Here is a 16,566-nt window from a genome sequence, read left to right as displayed (position 1 = left end):
CACGGTGTTGGGCTGTGAGCACAACCCCCATCTGTGGACGTCAGGCCCTCATACCATCCTCATGGAGTCCGTTTCTAACCGTTTGTGCAGACACATGCACATTTGTGGCCTGCTGGAGGTCATTTTGCAGGGCTCTGGCAGTGCTTCTCCTGTTCCTCCTTGCACAAAGGCGGAGGTAGCGGTCCTACTGCTGGGTTGTTGCCCTCCTATGGCCTCCTCCACGTCTCCTGGTGTACCTGCCTGTCAGACAGACACAGCAAACCTTCTTGCCACAGCTCACATTGATGTGCCATCCTGGATGAGCTGCACTACCTGAGCCACTTGTGTGGGTGGTACAGTCCGTCTCATGCTACCACGAGTGTGAAAGCACCACCAACATTCGAAAGTGACCAAAACATCAGCCAGAAAGCAGAAAGGTACTGAGAAGTGGTCTGTGGTCCCCACCTGCAGAACCACTGCTTTATTGAGTGTGTGTTGCTAATTGCCAATAATTTCCACCTGTTGTCTGTTCCATTTGCACAACAGCTGTGAAATTGATTGTCAATCAGTGTTGCTTCCTAAGTGGACAGTTTGATTTCACAGAGGTTTGATTTACTTGGAGTTATATTGTGTTGTTTAAGTGTTCCCTTTATTTTTTTGAGCAGTGTATTATTTAGTATTATTTTAACATTCGGTTTGAGACCCAGGTACAATAACAGAATGCTAGTTGAAGCTCTTTGTCAATTAAAAGTGCAATATCGATACCTTTACCAATGATTATCATTTAGATTTACTAAACAACAATAAAAGTCGCTGTTTAGGTTGCCTGAAGTTTAACTAGTTGGTGAAAAATACTCCACAATTATGCCCACCCATCTTGAACATGGGCTCATTTTTGCAACATGATATTGGCAGAGAAATTGCTAAGATTCTAACATCTGATTATGTAACTATGCAGGTTTTAAGCAGCTGTCTGTCAGTACTGCTAATGTTACTGCTGTAAGAGAACAGAACACTCTTCAATCAAACATTGACATGCAGTATGGTAGTTTCATTTTTAGCTTGTAACTAATTGCCCTGTCACTGAAGTGGATCAATCTGTCTTTCTCTCCCTCTAGTACATTCACTCAGCGGACATCATCCACAGAGTAAGTCATCCATCTTTTTCCCTTCCTTTCTGTCCTCCTGTCTCTCTGTCCTCCTTGTAACAGAATGACTGTGTTATTGCCCCAGCCTCTTCAGAGCTTACGTGGTCAGCGTAATGTCTGTCCATTAATGTAGGGCTTGGTTGGTTTTTGTAATTAGTCTGGTGCTTGATTTTTATTGCTGGCCGTGGCTCCGTGAAATGCACTGGCTGAGGAAGTGTGTCTGGCATCACTGGCTTTGTAAACAAGCCTTTATGATTGAAAAATAAGGGAACGTCAAATAAATGAATTAGGCCAAAGGGTGACTTTCGTTAGCAGTTCTAAACAAGCTGTCATAGTGCAGTAGGTCGCTCAAACACTCTCTGTTCCCTCTCACTTCTGTGCAAAAGTTTTAGGCACCTGAGAAAATTAGTCAGAAAGTATCTGGGCAGTATGGATGGGTGGTATAACAGTAATAAGATATACCACAGAATTGAAAAATGACAGTGTTTTAAAATGATGACCAGTATTTTAAAGTTATGATGTGTCAAATTGCAGTTCCACGTCTGACGAACCAAATAAACACATTCCACTCTCACGGGTGTTCTGGGAGCTCACCAATGGGTGGCACTGATAGAGAGAGGGGGAAAATCAGAGCTAGGAAAAACCCTAGAGAAAACTAACTACATACACCACAGATCACGTTCAGTCACTCGACTTTGCACTTTCAAATTGCATGTGTCGTTTCAGCTTCAGTTAGCTGGAACCAAGCCTGTGCTGTGAACCACCTTTGGCTTGCTAACCAAGCTATTGTTAGCTTAGCCAAAATGCTGCAAACACAATGGAACAGATACAGTTTCAGCTTTCCTTCACTCCAGACTTAGCCACTCAACTTTTATTCTCTCAGACACAGTTTCAGTCTTCTACACTGGTTTCAGCAGAGAACTAGTTAATCAGAATTAAACCTGTCCTGTGGTGTGTGGAACTGTTTGAGTCTGTAGCTTGCTCGCTAAGCTAATGCTGAGTTTGCTGATCAGGCTACAGATCCAAACACCAAGGAACAGGTTTAATTCTGCCTTTCTGTTTCCTAACTGCCAGTTGCTTAACCACTTCCTCAGATTTGAATCTTTATCATGTAAACTTGTGTCGGTGGTTTAGTTGCTAGCTGAGCTAATGCTGACCAGCTGCTCTCTCTTAGTTAGCAGAGCTGCTTACCATTCAGCAATTGTTCTATGTCTTGACATTTGTTGAAAGATGGCTTGAAAAACATACACTGAGTTTGCTTATTTGTGACCATGGAAGCAAACGAAACTTTGATCATTTTGATTTTGAAATGACGCAGGATGAGGTGGCGCACAAGCAACATATGGGCTTTTATGCCATTTGCGATGGTTTTAGACTCACATCCAGTAATACCATATACCATGGTAATATTTAGAGACTGTATGAAGTTGTGAAATATGCGGATACTGCCTAACCCTATTGGGCAGTGAGCACTCATATTAAAATAAATATAAATAACATTAATACAAAAAGTCATAAATATATGTACATCAGTATTTTTCTTATCTTATTTCTTATTTCCATAAACAATACTTCAATCCGAGTTCTGGTTGTGGATTTGAACTAGATTTTTTTCTGGTTTCTTATAAGCACCTCCAAAGTTGTGTTAGCATTTCTAAATTTTATTTATAAATAAATAAATTTTATTCGTAATTACATGAAGTGAAGTGTCCGTCCATCTGTCTAAAAAATATAACGTGGTGATATTTGGAAAGAATGCAGTAGTTTCATATTTTAAAAGACTGAACATTATGAGATTGAGTGCTATTTAATCATTTATCCTGTGTATTTTATCAATTATTATAGGCTAGTTGTTGTTTATAGTCGTTTATTGTTTACAGGCTCTCTGTAGTTAGTCATCATCTAATTTCACTCATGCAGTTGTTCAGTACTCTAAAAGTCATTTTTTCTTTCCATGAGTTTATCTGACTGTATACTCAGAAAAGCATATTTTGATGTGATAAAACATTGTCATATTAGCCACTTGTACTTGTAAATGATAAAATGTATTTCCCTCTACAGGATCTGAAGCCCAGTAATCTGGCTGTAAATGAAGACTGTGAGCTTAAGGTCAGTGCTGCTTCATACTGGCTCAGGCTATTGCTGACCTTAAATGCCCCCCCCCCCCGTTATTGTTTGTGTTTTAACTGCTAATCTGACCAACTCCGTTTTTTTTATAGTGCTGCAAACAGATGGTGAGATTAGGTCTAATTAAATGTCCAGGTAAGTCTCTTTCAGTTTATGGCTGACCCTTCCCCCCCACTCTCTGTGCTCAGATTCTGGACTTTGGGCTGGCGAGGCACACAGATGATGAGATGACGGGCTACGTTGCCACGCGATGGTACCGTGCCCCAGAGATCATGCTGAACTGGATGCACTACAACATGACAGGTCAGGATCAAGTGCACTGATTCAGAGGGGTTACAAAATGCAGTTATTGTGCTGCTCTGGTTCAGAAGCTAAGAATCACTTAGCATATTAATAATTATTTTATTCAATAATAACTTATATAGTGTAGATTGAAATATTATAAACTAGCCACAAAAAAAAAGGCGTTTTTAATGATGTACTGTAATTATCTGTTTGTAGTCATTTCTTGTCAGGTTATTTGCCTCTATTTGAGCAGCACTTTTCAAATTAAGTATCTTGGATATTAAATTTATTATAACTTCATTGTTGATGTTCTTAACATACGGCTTTCTCAGTTATTATGATAGCTACCGATTCAGAGCTCCTTTTAGAGAGTTCTTGACTAATCGTAAGAAGGACTTTTAGATGTTAGATGTCAAAAAAGATGCTGGCATAAGTTAAACAAATGAATGCATTTATGGTGTGTTGCAGTGGACATCTGGTCTGTCGGCTGCATTATGGCTGAGCTTCTCACTGGACGGACCCTCTTCCCTGGCACTGACCGTATCCTTTTTTGCCAAAACTCACCTTTCTCAAGAAAGTATGCTAGCACTTTTTCTTGACAAGGCTCTAATTGGTCCTTAAATTCCACTTGAACCAGTGACATTTTCACTTGCAGTTATGCTTTGAGTTAAGCTTTTGTGCGTGTTCCCGGCAAATGGTGCCAGGACTCGAGGCAAATCCCAAAGTTCTGAAGGCCTCAGGGAGCAGCTTGTGTACAACTTTAACATAGGCCATTCTTAGAAGGGAGAATCAACTAATATAATGCCCTGCAGCCTCCCAGTGAGTCACAATGCCTGCTTCTGTTGACGACAAAATGAACTTTGCTCGTTTTTTTCGAACACACAGTTCCTGGCTTAGCTCTGCCAAGTCCACACATGCATTGCCAGGAATTGCTATATTAGCCCCTGTGCTTTGGGCCCCTTATAAAAACCATGTGGCCTTTGGAACATACATGCACAAACACAGAACAGGATCCTGAGCTTTTTCTGAAAGAGATGAAACGTGGTTTAAAACATCTGCAGAACAATGTTTCTAGTTGACTTGATCCCACTTAAGACTTCACGTCCCATCAGTGGCTTCCTAGTGCATCAGTCTTGATGTTTGTGGTTAAAGTCTGTCTCTCTGAACGTGAGCATGTTTACGCATTGCCTTGTAGATGAGATTACGTTGGTTAGACCTCAGTTGATGTATATAAATGATTTGTGGCTCTGGCCTCTAAAAGGGTGCTTGTTTGCTCACATTATGCCCCAAAGCCTCATTCCACACATTAACTAGGCCTGAGCATTCCAAGCACTCCAGCAGTTTCCATGAATTTAAAGCAGGAGCTACAGAAGCCTATTTATAACTTTAGAAAGGACACAAGTACTACTTATGGTCATTTTATGTGCAGTATTGTGTGTTATTTTTATTGCATGCTTTTACTTTTTTACTAACTTTTGTTGTTGCATATCTGCGTTGGCTGGAGGTTTCTTTGTTTTCAGTTTGAGTGCATGACCTGTTGCCTCATCTTTTTCATCTGCTTTCAGCTGCTGTCCAGCGTTCTTCATACATCATCATTCTGTTTCTCTCTGTCTCCTGTTACTTCACTGCTAACCCCATGCATTTTAAGGTTTAGTAAAAGATAATCTAATACTGTTTAGAAGTACTTGGAAACGTTGTTCTTGACGCTTACAGGTTTGTAACCACTGCATATTTCACTCAATCACAGTCTTGCATCCTTGCTTTTATGAAGTGGAAGATAATGCACAGAAGCCAAAGGTGTTTGTCCACTCACCTTCATTGTCCCGTTTTGCACACAGTAAGCATTTCTTTGGAGCTTTCCCTCATAATGCACATCGGTGAACTGTTGTGGACCCACACTAATGCATTGCCTCGTTTGGTTTAACCCCCACCATCTGTAAGTTGGTGAAAAAGTATTTGCTCCCTTCCTGATTTTCTCTTTTTACTAAGTTTCACTGTTTCTATCAAGTGTCAATTACTGTCAGCTGTTGTGGATCATTGTCTTGCTACATAGGCCAGTGTATCAGCTTCAGCTCATGGTCAGATTAAGACACTCTCTTTTAGAAATCATTTAGAAAGACTATAATTCATTATTCACTAAATAATAATAGTTTTCCTGGGGCAGCATATCTTCCCCACACCAGGCTTGATTGTTCGTATGACACCCCTATTGTCAAATGCAGGATTTGCTTAATGGCAGAGAAAAGACCTGTCAGGTCATAGAACATTACCCCAAAGGGCACAGGTGCTTTTCTTTTGCAAATGTGAGGCAAGAATAGATTTTCCTTTTGTGTAGGTTTTGCTGCCCTTTTGTGAATGCTGCATTTGTCCAGCATGGTTATAACTGTGAAATCATGGACAATAACCTTAGAAAAGGTTGGAGATACCTGCAGTTTCTTTGGATGTTCTCCTAGAGCCCTCGGTGGCTTCCTGAATGAATTGCTGCTGCACCCTTAGGGAATTCTTGGCAGGCAGCCCACTCCTGGGAAGATTCCCCAGTGTTCCTGAGGTTCTCAGCTTGTAGAAAAACTGTTCTCATTCTGCTTCATTGATGTCCTACTGACAAGTGGTTTTGTCGCCAATCCCATGCTATTTGTAAAAACTTTGTGGCATCTATGTCATTCTAATGGAAAACTTGCATATGAATGAGGCTGACCGGGTTGGCTACCTTCACATCTGGCTGTGTTCAGTCAGCTGAATGTCATTATCAATTAAATTTGCCTAATTTTGTTGCTTGAGTAGGGGACAGTTACTTTTTTCACATGGCTGATTTGCATGTTGGACATGTTTTGCTCCTTAAATAAATAAAATAATAAGTTTTTAAAAATGTGGTTTTTTTGTGTTTGAAAATACTCTCTTTGTGTAATATTACATTTTGTTTAGTGTGTAATATTAATGTTTAAAACTCCAAAAAGCTTTCACCCACGATGAATATGCATGAGTGGAAATCAGGAAGGGGGGCAAATACTTTTTCTGCTCAGCTTTGTTCACCAGCACCCTTTTCTACATGTTGTGAGAACTATATAGTGTAAGATTGTAATTTCTAACACCATAATGAGTGATCAAAAACAAGCTATGCTCCACCCATTATCTTGATGTTCCTTGAGTGTTTATAGAAATTCTTCATCTTCTTTAATTGGCAATCCTTATCAGGCTAATTAATCCACTATTAAATGTACATTCTTTTCATTTTTCATTCCAGCATTGATGAGACGAGTTGGGGTTTGTTTCTGACTGAGGCGAGTGTCCGTGTTTTCTTGGCCACGAATGTGAAAGAACTTTGTATTAATTTTTTTGGTTTAGCTGTTCAGCATCTTTGGTTTAAGTTTTGTTCCTGCAGTCCCCACTTCCATAGCCCATCCCACTCCCTGCGTTTTCCTTTATGTTGCTCCTGAAGATATTGATCAGTTGAAGCTTATCATGCTGCTCGTCGGAACCCCAGGGCCCGAGCTCTTGATGAAAATATCTTCAGAGTCTGTGAGTTTTTTTTTTTTTTCCCAGTTCTGCCTGAGTGTGACTCCCTCTCCCTGCTCAGCGATCCAGCCTGATTGTTTCTTTTGCTTCAGCCGCACTTCACCAAGTGCTTTTGCAGCATGTCTTGAGTCCTCTCTTTTCCCCCTCGTTGACATGAGTCAATGTTGTCTCCTAGAAAGGTCATCTAATTGCAGGGTAAAGCGCTTCCACATTGCCACATGTGGGCTCTAATGGTTAGATAGATTGCAAATAATTTGAAAAACAGGTCTAGCTTTCATGTTGCTGTGTGCAGGTCAGCTGCTCACTTTTTGTCATCCTTCACACTTTTTCATCCTTTAATCCATCTATCCATCTATTGTTTACCACTCATCTGTCTGTGTTGGATTAATTAATGTGGGCATTTTGGGCGTGCGTTTGTCAAGTCTAACATCGCATGGCAGACCTCAGCTTCTGATGTATTCTTCCTTGTTTCCTTCATTATTTTATTTTTGCTCCCTCAAAAGTGTTCTGCTAATCCTGGAATTAAACAGGTCAACATAGACCATAACCCAGTGGGTTTAGAAAGTTGTGGATGGTATTTAACTGTATTGTGATTGTAAGCCCCTTGACCTGGGTGCCTAAGATATAAACCAGCTTCAGCAGATAATGCGCCTGACTGGAACTCCTCCAGCCTCACTAATAAGCAGGATGCCCAGCCACGAGGTGAGCAAGGACCCCCACAGTCCATTCACATGTGCCTTCACAGTCCATCCACATGTGTCCTATAGTGAGAGTTTAGCCCATTTGTATCCCAAAGGCAGTCAGACATGTTTGGAGTCAGAAATTTACTTATTTTTACGTAAGAGCTGTGAAACTACAGTAGCTAACATGGATTGGAAAATTATTCCACACTAGTCAGCACTGTGCATTCCACACTTGCCTCAGACTGCATTGTCTCAAACTTGCTGATACTGTATGACGTATTGTTATGTAGAAAACTGACAAAGTGGCTAGTGTTTTTAGCCATGTGATGTATTTAGCTTGTTTTTGTGTCATATTGGACACATAATGTCATGATTTTCAACTAAATTTGTGGCAGAATCTTTCACTAAATTATTTTTAATGGAATAAGTGACCTTGTAAAACCAGAATGAATTTAAGGAGAGCTTGGCCACTTCTTATTTCTCCTATTAGAAATATGACTGCTAAATGCTAGAGGGCACCTGCGAGTGAGTCATTAAGGAATAGGAGTGAATATAAGTGAATTGGAGTAAACAGCTAAAAACGAAACAAACATTTGTCTAGGACTTTTTTTTTTAGTTTTTGAGAGTAGACAGATGTACTTCATAATATATAATAGAATATTTCATAAATAGAAAACGTTTCCCCTTTTTCTACAGCAAGCAACAGGATGCTAGCATTACTGCTATTAAGTGCTCATTGATTAACATTACTGCTACTGCATGCTGATTGGTTAGCATTTCTGTTACTGAATGTTGATTGGTTGGTAAGCCAGTCAGCCCATTGGCTGAGTGAAATGTTCAGCATTCAAAGGCACTTGAAAGGGTTACAGAGAATTAGTTTTTCTGTATAAAAATATATAAACAATTACAAACTGATTTTGCAGCAAAGCTCAGTAGAAGGCGTGTTCACTCAGAATGCCCTCTAGCATTTAGCAGACAAGTAAGAACATATTGACTGACAATTCTCCTAAATACAGATTCTCTTCTCACTACCAAGGCTAGCAATGAATGAAAAATATGATATTTTGGCATAATTTATTAGCATGAATGCTAATTTGTACCCACTAATTTTCACTCATTCTTAGCAGTGTTACCATTCTTGGGCAATGCATTCTATCAAGTATGGCTACATCAGAGGGCAGAGAGCCTTTCAGGACTAAGCGTTCTTCAATCTAGAATGTTCTGTTTTTCATAGGGAACTGTTTGTCCTGGTTTATCCTTTATCCTCTTGACACCCCAACCCCCTCTCCTGCCTACTGCCTGCTTTTTTGTCTCTGATACATCTCTGACCCAGTTCCTAACCCACCACAGCACAGTGTAGGGTTCAGATGAACGCCACCTCCTTTGTCACTCTGGCATGGTGGAGTGTTTGCCAGTGCTTGTAGCTTTAACATTGGGTGTAGATGCCTCTAGTGCACAGCAGTGTCGCTGCTTATGTTCACAGCATGTCTGATACTTGGATATCCCTATAAACCTTTGCCCTTGAACTCACATGTACATACATACATTTTATTTTTCGAATAAATAAACATTGTTCAGATAATTTTTATCCACATTCTTATGGGTTTCCAGGGGTCACACCACCTGACTTTGTAAACTGAACCAGCCTTCTTCATTATTATTTGTGAAAAGGCTATTGATCTTTGCATTGCACCATAAAAGTCTTGGGGTCTTCTTTATGGTGCAGTAGCCTACCCACTCTTTCTTAAAAGTATGCCAAATTAAAAGTCCTTTGCTATCAGTTGTGCAAAGTGACATTTGGGGAAATCAGAAATTGCGGAGCTGTGAGTTTGATTGATTGTGAGTTTGAGAAGCTGAATTCTTCTAATGAGTTCCTATTTTATGTTAACATAAAATTATGACATGTTATTTTATTCAGAATTTTATATGACCAAAACATTTAAATGGTTCATCTTAAATTGCATATATTCTTGGACAGTTGATCCACCTGACATTTTAGACCTTGGGAGACATACAAGTCTAATATGAATTTTAATTTGACTGAATAAACATTTATTTAATATTTGTTATGGACAAAAATGTCCATATTGTGTTATTGACTCAAATACTCCAGTATTTCCAGTTGATACAAAGACAACGACCAGTGTATATTTTCCAGTAATACTCTCTCCTTTTTCTCATTCCTTATACTGTGTCAGTTATATCATTATTTTACCTGAATTTGTTCTCAGTAAAGATTCTCATCTGCAGTTTGAAGAGCTTTATTTACATGCTGTTTTGAACAGGCTTGCATGTGGTTGAAAATAAAGCTCCATGGCTTTCTTAATTACCCTATAACACAGTAGTGTACTTTTTGTCTTTCCTAACAGGCCAGAAACTACATTAATTCCTTGCCACATATGCCAAAGAGGAACTTTGCTGATGTATTTATTGGAGCAAACCCATTAGGTAATACTCCTTCATACATGTATTAGATCTGTCTACCATATTTTTATCTCAACATCTCAGATGTTTTGGAATACGATTCAGATTTCCACTGTTTTGGCAATGTAGGCCAAACTGAAAGATCATGCGTATTTGTTTTTTCTTACTGTATTGCTGCTCAGCTGTAGACCTGCTGGAGAAGATGCTGGTTCTGGACACAGATAAGCGGATCACGGCCTCGGAGGCCCTCGCCCATTCGTACTTTTCCCAGTACCACGATCCAGACGACGAGCCAGAGGCTGAGCCATACGACCAGAGCTTCGAGAGCCGAGAGCTAGACATCGAGGAGTGGAAAAGTAAGCCATTTTGTGCTGGACCAAATAAGATGCCTCAATAATATAGGAATTGAATCCGTACTAAATCAGTAATTGATTTTATTTACAGGCACATATCTTCACATTGAATTAAAGGCATATATGTTTTAATTAAATTGCAATTGCAAACATGTTAAAGTCTTTACAAATATCAGTATGCTCAACAGTTAAGTCTTTAAACTTTTTATACTGTCTTATGCCATATACCATATTTAAGTTTGTTCCCTAGACATGGGCGCACAAACGTTTGCATATGACTGTACACAGAATAAGCAAGTGTATATTTTCTCCAGATCTGCAAGCTTTTTTTTTTTTTCTGTGTGGTGGGCGTATCTTTAAACAAGCACCCAAACAGAGTGAAGTAATATTTACTATAACAATCTGGTATATACAAGCTTCCAATGAGCACCCGAACACAGCAGAAGTTACAGTCTGAATCTTTTGGCAATAAAAATAAAAAGAGTTATAGTCACAGAATTGTTACCATACCGTATTGCGCCGTCTGCTGGAAAAGTCCTAATATCCGTTGTGCTTTTGTCCCTAGGGCTGACCTATGAGGAGGTGCTTAGCTTTGAGCCACCTGTGTTTGATGGAGATGAGATGGAGTCGTGAGGAGGCGCCACTCCTGCTTCCCGTCTTGGAGTGACGGAAGGGCTCATTTACCCGCCGACCACCTCCACTAACAGGACGTTAAAGGATCCGTTTGACTGAAAATGCTAGTTGCTAATCATGAATGAAGACTAATAAACACTAGTTGGCTTGGTCCAAAGTGGTATCATGCTAACTGGCAGCTAGCTTTCATTGATTTTTAGCAAAGCAAGCTTTTATTTCTTGGTCAAATTGTTCCTTTAAAGTGCCTGTGCCACCATTCAGTGCTGGCTTCCTGATTCGCCCGAAGTTCAGAGACTTCTATCTCTCCTCACACACGTGCTGTGCTATTCGTGGACGGAGGAAAAAGAAAACACACACACACACACAGCTCCACTATGATGTTAAAATGGACGCAGAGAATGTAGTTTTACTAAGTCATTTTTTTCCTTCTTTTTTTTTATAAACTGGTCAATGAGATGGCCAAAAGTCTATATGTAATAATAATTAAATTCGAGAAAAATATTTACATATATATTTAAATCTGGGGAAGAAAAAGGCAATCATATCTCAAGTCTACCAATATAACATCTTTTGGCCTGTAGTTTCATTGCGTGTTGCTTCCCAAAGGACATTTATTAATATCTACCTTCAAAGCTACCACTCCTTTTAGCCTGTACAGAAATAATGACCATAAGAAATTCTTAAATGACAGACATATCTGTGTTTTTAGTGATGTAAATAAAATAATACACATGTAAATAATATCGTGCAGCAGCATTTAATTGAAGCAGTGAGCGTCGCTGCTCTGAATGTGGATGACTGAACTGCGGATCTAATCAATCGGCGGGAATGTAAAATGTATGTAATGTAATTTGACAAGCTTATGTTCACATATTTTTCAACTCTACACTGCCCCTGTGTTTCCTATAGCAGAATATAACAAATCGGTAATGTTTTTCTATTGACACACTTCCGTTCTTCCATGTTTTGGAAATTACTTAAAAAGAATTACTCCCTTAGCGATAGATGTAGGCAAAAGGATGGCTGATATGATGTGTATGCTTGAATGCATCTGTGCGATGAGATTCCTACCGAATATTGTTCTACATGGCCTGAAGTGCGTCCTCCTGTGTTTTGATTCTGATTCCGCTTTAGATGAGTATTTGACCACCTGCTTCATAGGCTGGCAACCCCTCATTTTTCTTTTTGTTTTCTGTATTTTAACTTATTATTTATACAAGTTGTGAGAAAATTCTGGATTTAAATTGAGAACATCCAAACCAGATTCATGTACAAGTCTTAGCAGTTGTGTTGATACTCTTTTTCTAAGTTTTTGCATAAATAAATGCTTAAAATGTAAACAGTCAGTCAGAGTGATTTGAGGTGAAATGCTTTCTTCAAGAAAGAATTGTTCATAGTGGTGGTGATAGGAACCAGACGTCTGCCTCTAAATGCTACCTCACAGAAAGCTAATACATGAAAGTGTTAGGAATACACTGCCTGAGATAATGTTTTACAATAGTTTTGATATTAGGTTTTGGCTTAAAACTGATTTTTTAAAACTCAATTTATGGAGGAGAGGAGTGGTATGTGCAGTTTTATAAAGTAAAAATATTTTTATGTTTCCCTCAGATTCACCACTACTTTACCATCATGACCATTACATATAAAACTCAGAAGACACGAGTAGGTCTACTGGTGTTGTGCATAGTAAATAAAATGGCTATATTTGTGACTAAGACATCCTGGTTTCTGTCACCACCACTGTAGAGAATCTGAGTCCGTTTTTTTTTTTTTTTCCTTTTTTCACACCAGTTACTCTGAACGATCATATAATACAAACATTTTGAAAAACTGGTGAAATTGCTTTGAAGGAATACACAAGTCCTTTCTCCAGGCTAATCAACTGCATCTGTAGAATATGGTCAATTACCACAATGTGTTAACTCAAAGCATACTTTAATAGAAGCCAGTGGTTATTTGCCTCAGTACCTGACTATTGGCTTCTGTTGCAAGAGTGACTCCATGTGCTTTCTCTTTTCTTACTAAGCGCAAGGTAAAACGTCTGCATTATTGACCATAGCAATCGGCTGTATGCTACAGAGGTTAGGCTGAAAAAGCAGGAGGATTCCTTTAAAGCAGCTCACTCCAGTATAATATGAGCCGTGATAATCCTTCCTCCAGATGTTTATGAACCCTTTTCCCCAGATATTGTGCACCGCCTGATGCTCCTTGTGTGCTGGTGTATAGAACAGGTGGTGTTGCTCCTGGAGAAAGCCTGTTCATCTCTATCTGAGCCAATAACCCAATGTGATCCCTTAATAGCACCCCAAACTAGAAGAACCACACCAATAATGTTTCTTTCTTTTTTTTTTTGGAAACAGTAAGCCGTGCCAGCATCTAACTTATTGTATTAGTTATACTGTTTAAGATTTGTTTTTAAAGTGTGTTTTCCAATCGTGTATATTATCACTTAATTTTATTCAGCAATACTTTTTGCCCCTGTTCTGAGCATGACTTTTAGGCGCAAGGGAGTGTATGCCTGTTTGTATGTTTACAGCTTTCTGCAAAAAAAAAAAAATAAAATACAAAACTGGTCAAGTCAGCAGCAGGATTTCCATTATGTTATGGCCACAGGTTTTGCCATGGGTGATTATTTTTGTTTTATTTAATTATTATTATTATTATTATGATGATGATGATGATGATATTTTTTTGCATGTGATCCATTTATAATACGAAAGGCAACACACTGAAGTCCTTTTGTGCATGTAACAGATTGGGCTCATTCATCAGTCAGAGCAGGTAACAACCTGTAAATAACCACTGGTAGTAAAATAAAGGTAATTATTTTTCAACACCATGTGTTATTACTTCATTACTCCTTTGTATGGTTAATTATCATATCTTAGCTTTTAACTTTTGGCTGCATGTATTTGAAATCATACTTAAAAATCCATATCACACCACATCACATGTTAACATTGTCAAACGTTTTAGAGCATACCGCACACGAATAGGCCCACATAGGAACATCAGGCTCACAGCACATGCCATTCTGTTTCTGTGATGTCATGAGAACTTCTTACATATATCCACTTATTCAGCCTGCAGCAGTTTAGCTCCACCCATTCATACTGAAATTATAAGGAGTGTTTCAGCCCCACTCCTTTTTTAATTGAGGGGTAGCCAATCAGAACAGCTTCTTTATATAGCCTTAAAGGCACGGTAACAAAAACTTGTTTTATTCCAATTAATGTAAAAATGAAAAATGACAAAACCACACAAATAGAAACCCAAGAGAAATAGTATCATATGTATTGTTTAAGGAGTTCTAGATTCATTTCTCTTGAGTAATAGCTGCTTTGGCATGATTATTAAACCAACACTGACCCCTAATGGTCATATTTCTCGTTTAAATATCAGCCACATTATACTTGAACGAGGGGGAGGCAGGTGGAAAGGTGAAGATGCAAGGAGTAGAGGTCGTAAAGGTGGATGACTTCAAATATCTTGGGTCAACCATCCAGAGCAATGGACAGTGCAGAAAAGAGGTGAAGAAGAGGGTGCAGGCAGGATGGCGTGGGTGGAGACGGATGTCAGGGCTGATGTGTGACAGAAGGATAGCAGCAAGAGTGAAAGGGAAGGTTTACAAGACAGTAGTGCGTCCTGCTATGATGTACGGTTTGGAGACTGGCTCTGTCTAAAAGACAGGAGGCTGAGCTGGAGGTGGCGGAGATGAAGATGCTGAGATTTTCGTTGGGAGTGACAGAGCTGGACAAGATTAGAAATGAGCAGATCAGAGGGACAGTGAAGGTGGAGCAGTTTGGAGATAAAGCCAGAGAGGCCAGGTTGAGATGGTTTGGACATGTGTTGAGGAGGAATAGTGGATATACTGGTCAAAGAATGTTGGAGATGGAGCTGCCGGGTAGAAGGAGAAGAGGTAGACCTCAGAGAAGGTTTATGGATGTAGTGAAGGTGGACATGGAGATGGTTGGTGTAAAAGTAGAGGAGGCAGTGGATAGGGCAAGATGGATCTGCTGTGGCGACCCCTAAAGGGAGCAGCCGAAAGAAGAAGATTATACTTGAAGACTTGGAAATGTCTAAAAGGATCCAGACACCCCTTGCATACGGTGAATTCATTTCCTTTTAAGGTGCACTCGTTGTTGACAATGCGCAGCTTGTATGGTCTTTATAAAAGAGCACTGCTAATGAATGGGACAATTCTGGAGGAGTCATGCCCAATGCCAAGCATCTGCTAGAGGAGTATAAAGCCTGGCATGTGGAGCAGTGGAACTGCGATCATTGGAGGTATGAAGCTGAATTCAATACCTTTGGGATGATCTGGAGTGATCTAGAACTAATTGTTCAATATTAGTACCTGGCATCACTGATGCTCTTGTGGCTAAATGCGATCAAATCCTCAGTCATTTTTCTGCATTCAGTGTGAAGGCCTTTCAGAAGAGGAGAGGCTGTTACTGCAGCCAAGAGAGTCAGACGTCTACAAACGTTTGGACGTACATTGTACACAGTGCATTACTAGTAAGCACTATCTGATCATCTAAAATACTACCCAGCACTCAACCAAATTGTGTTTGAGAAGATACAGAAAGTTTGGCTGTTGTGACTCTTTTGTTCCACTACTAGATGGCGCCATTGGACTGATAATAAGGATGATTTGTCATGTAGTGATGTAGATATCGCAGAAAGTGTAAAAGATGAAAGAGGCCTTAATAATTAATAATAATTAAATGGCAATGACTATAACTCAGGCTCATAATGTACTACCACTATAGCATTATAAAGTCTTAGATTTTAAAGATCGTATTATTTGTGATTATCATATAAAAAGCCATGATTTGGCTACTCAAGGCCTCTCTTTAATGTTAACCTGCAAGCTTGTGACTCAGCTTTTACGAAGGAGGAGCGAGGGTTCACCTTCGACACTTGCAGCTTAAGGCCCAATCCCATTTCTTCATTTTACCTCTACCCCTTGTTTTCAGGTGTCACCCTAACTTCTTAGAACTGAGTTACAAGGGGTAGTGGTTGAAATCTTTCCCTACGAAATGGGACAACCCTCAAATTACAAAAACAAAACAAAACATTGCTTCATTAACAGGCTGCTAGCGGTGCTCTGTAGGCGACCCGGGCCGTCTTCATTGATAGCAGAGAAGTGAAAAGTTCGCCTTTGGGCTTTACTTACATTTAGGAAACCGTATGTTTTCAAACAGGGTTATAAGACAGTCATTTATTATCACGCTCTCCTGATTGTTCGGTGATACGAAGCCGAAGTCAGATATTCACAAGCTTCTTGTTCGAATTTTCCCGTTAAGCCTTAAACGGTGCAGCCGTTGGCGTTCTGGCGCTTCAGGCGTCCATACCGCCGTACTATTTAAGGTGGAACGGGAAAGTTATCTAGCTAGCTACCGAGACATTAGCATG

The 16,566-nt window shown here is 39.6% G+C and overlaps 1 protein-coding gene across 2 annotated transcripts in view; it reads left to right on the top strand.

Moving 5' to 3' along the window:
• The window catches only part of mapk14b (mitogen-activated protein kinase 14b), a 40,425-nt gene extending 26,443 nt beyond the window's left edge, over positions 1-13,982 (top strand). Inside the window, exons 5-12 of one of the 2 annotated variants that reach the window (XM_017712743.2) lie at positions 1,098-1,127; positions 3,189-3,236; positions 3,443-3,557; positions 4,008-4,079; positions 6,976-7,055; positions 10,105-10,183; positions 10,342-10,515; positions 11,078-13,982. In XM_017712743.2, coding sequence (XP_017568232.1) covers positions 1,098-1,127; positions 3,189-3,236; positions 3,443-3,557; positions 4,008-4,079; positions 6,976-7,055; positions 10,105-10,183; positions 10,342-10,515; positions 11,078-11,145 — 666 coding nt within the window. In that variant the 3' untranslated portion in view covers positions 11,146-13,982. Of the gene's footprint in view, positions 1-1,097; positions 1,128-3,188; positions 3,237-3,442; positions 3,558-4,007; positions 4,080-6,975; positions 7,056-7,674; positions 7,755-10,104; positions 10,184-10,341; positions 10,516-11,077 lie in introns of both variants that reach the window. The other variant, XM_017712734.2, reaches the window with a different exon arrangement.
• The last annotated feature ends 2,584 nt before the right edge of the window (positions 13,983-16,566 follow it).

The sequence above is a fragment of the Pygocentrus nattereri genome, chromosome 21 (assembly GCF_015220715.1).
Source record: "Pygocentrus nattereri isolate fPygNat1 chromosome 21, fPygNat1.pri, whole genome shotgun sequence".
In the NCBI taxonomy this organism is placed as follows: Eukaryota; Metazoa; Chordata; class Actinopteri; order Characiformes; family Serrasalmidae; genus Pygocentrus; species Pygocentrus nattereri.
The sequence above is the reverse complement of the archived record's forward strand: the minus strand, read 5'-3'. Positions and strand labels throughout refer to the sequence as shown.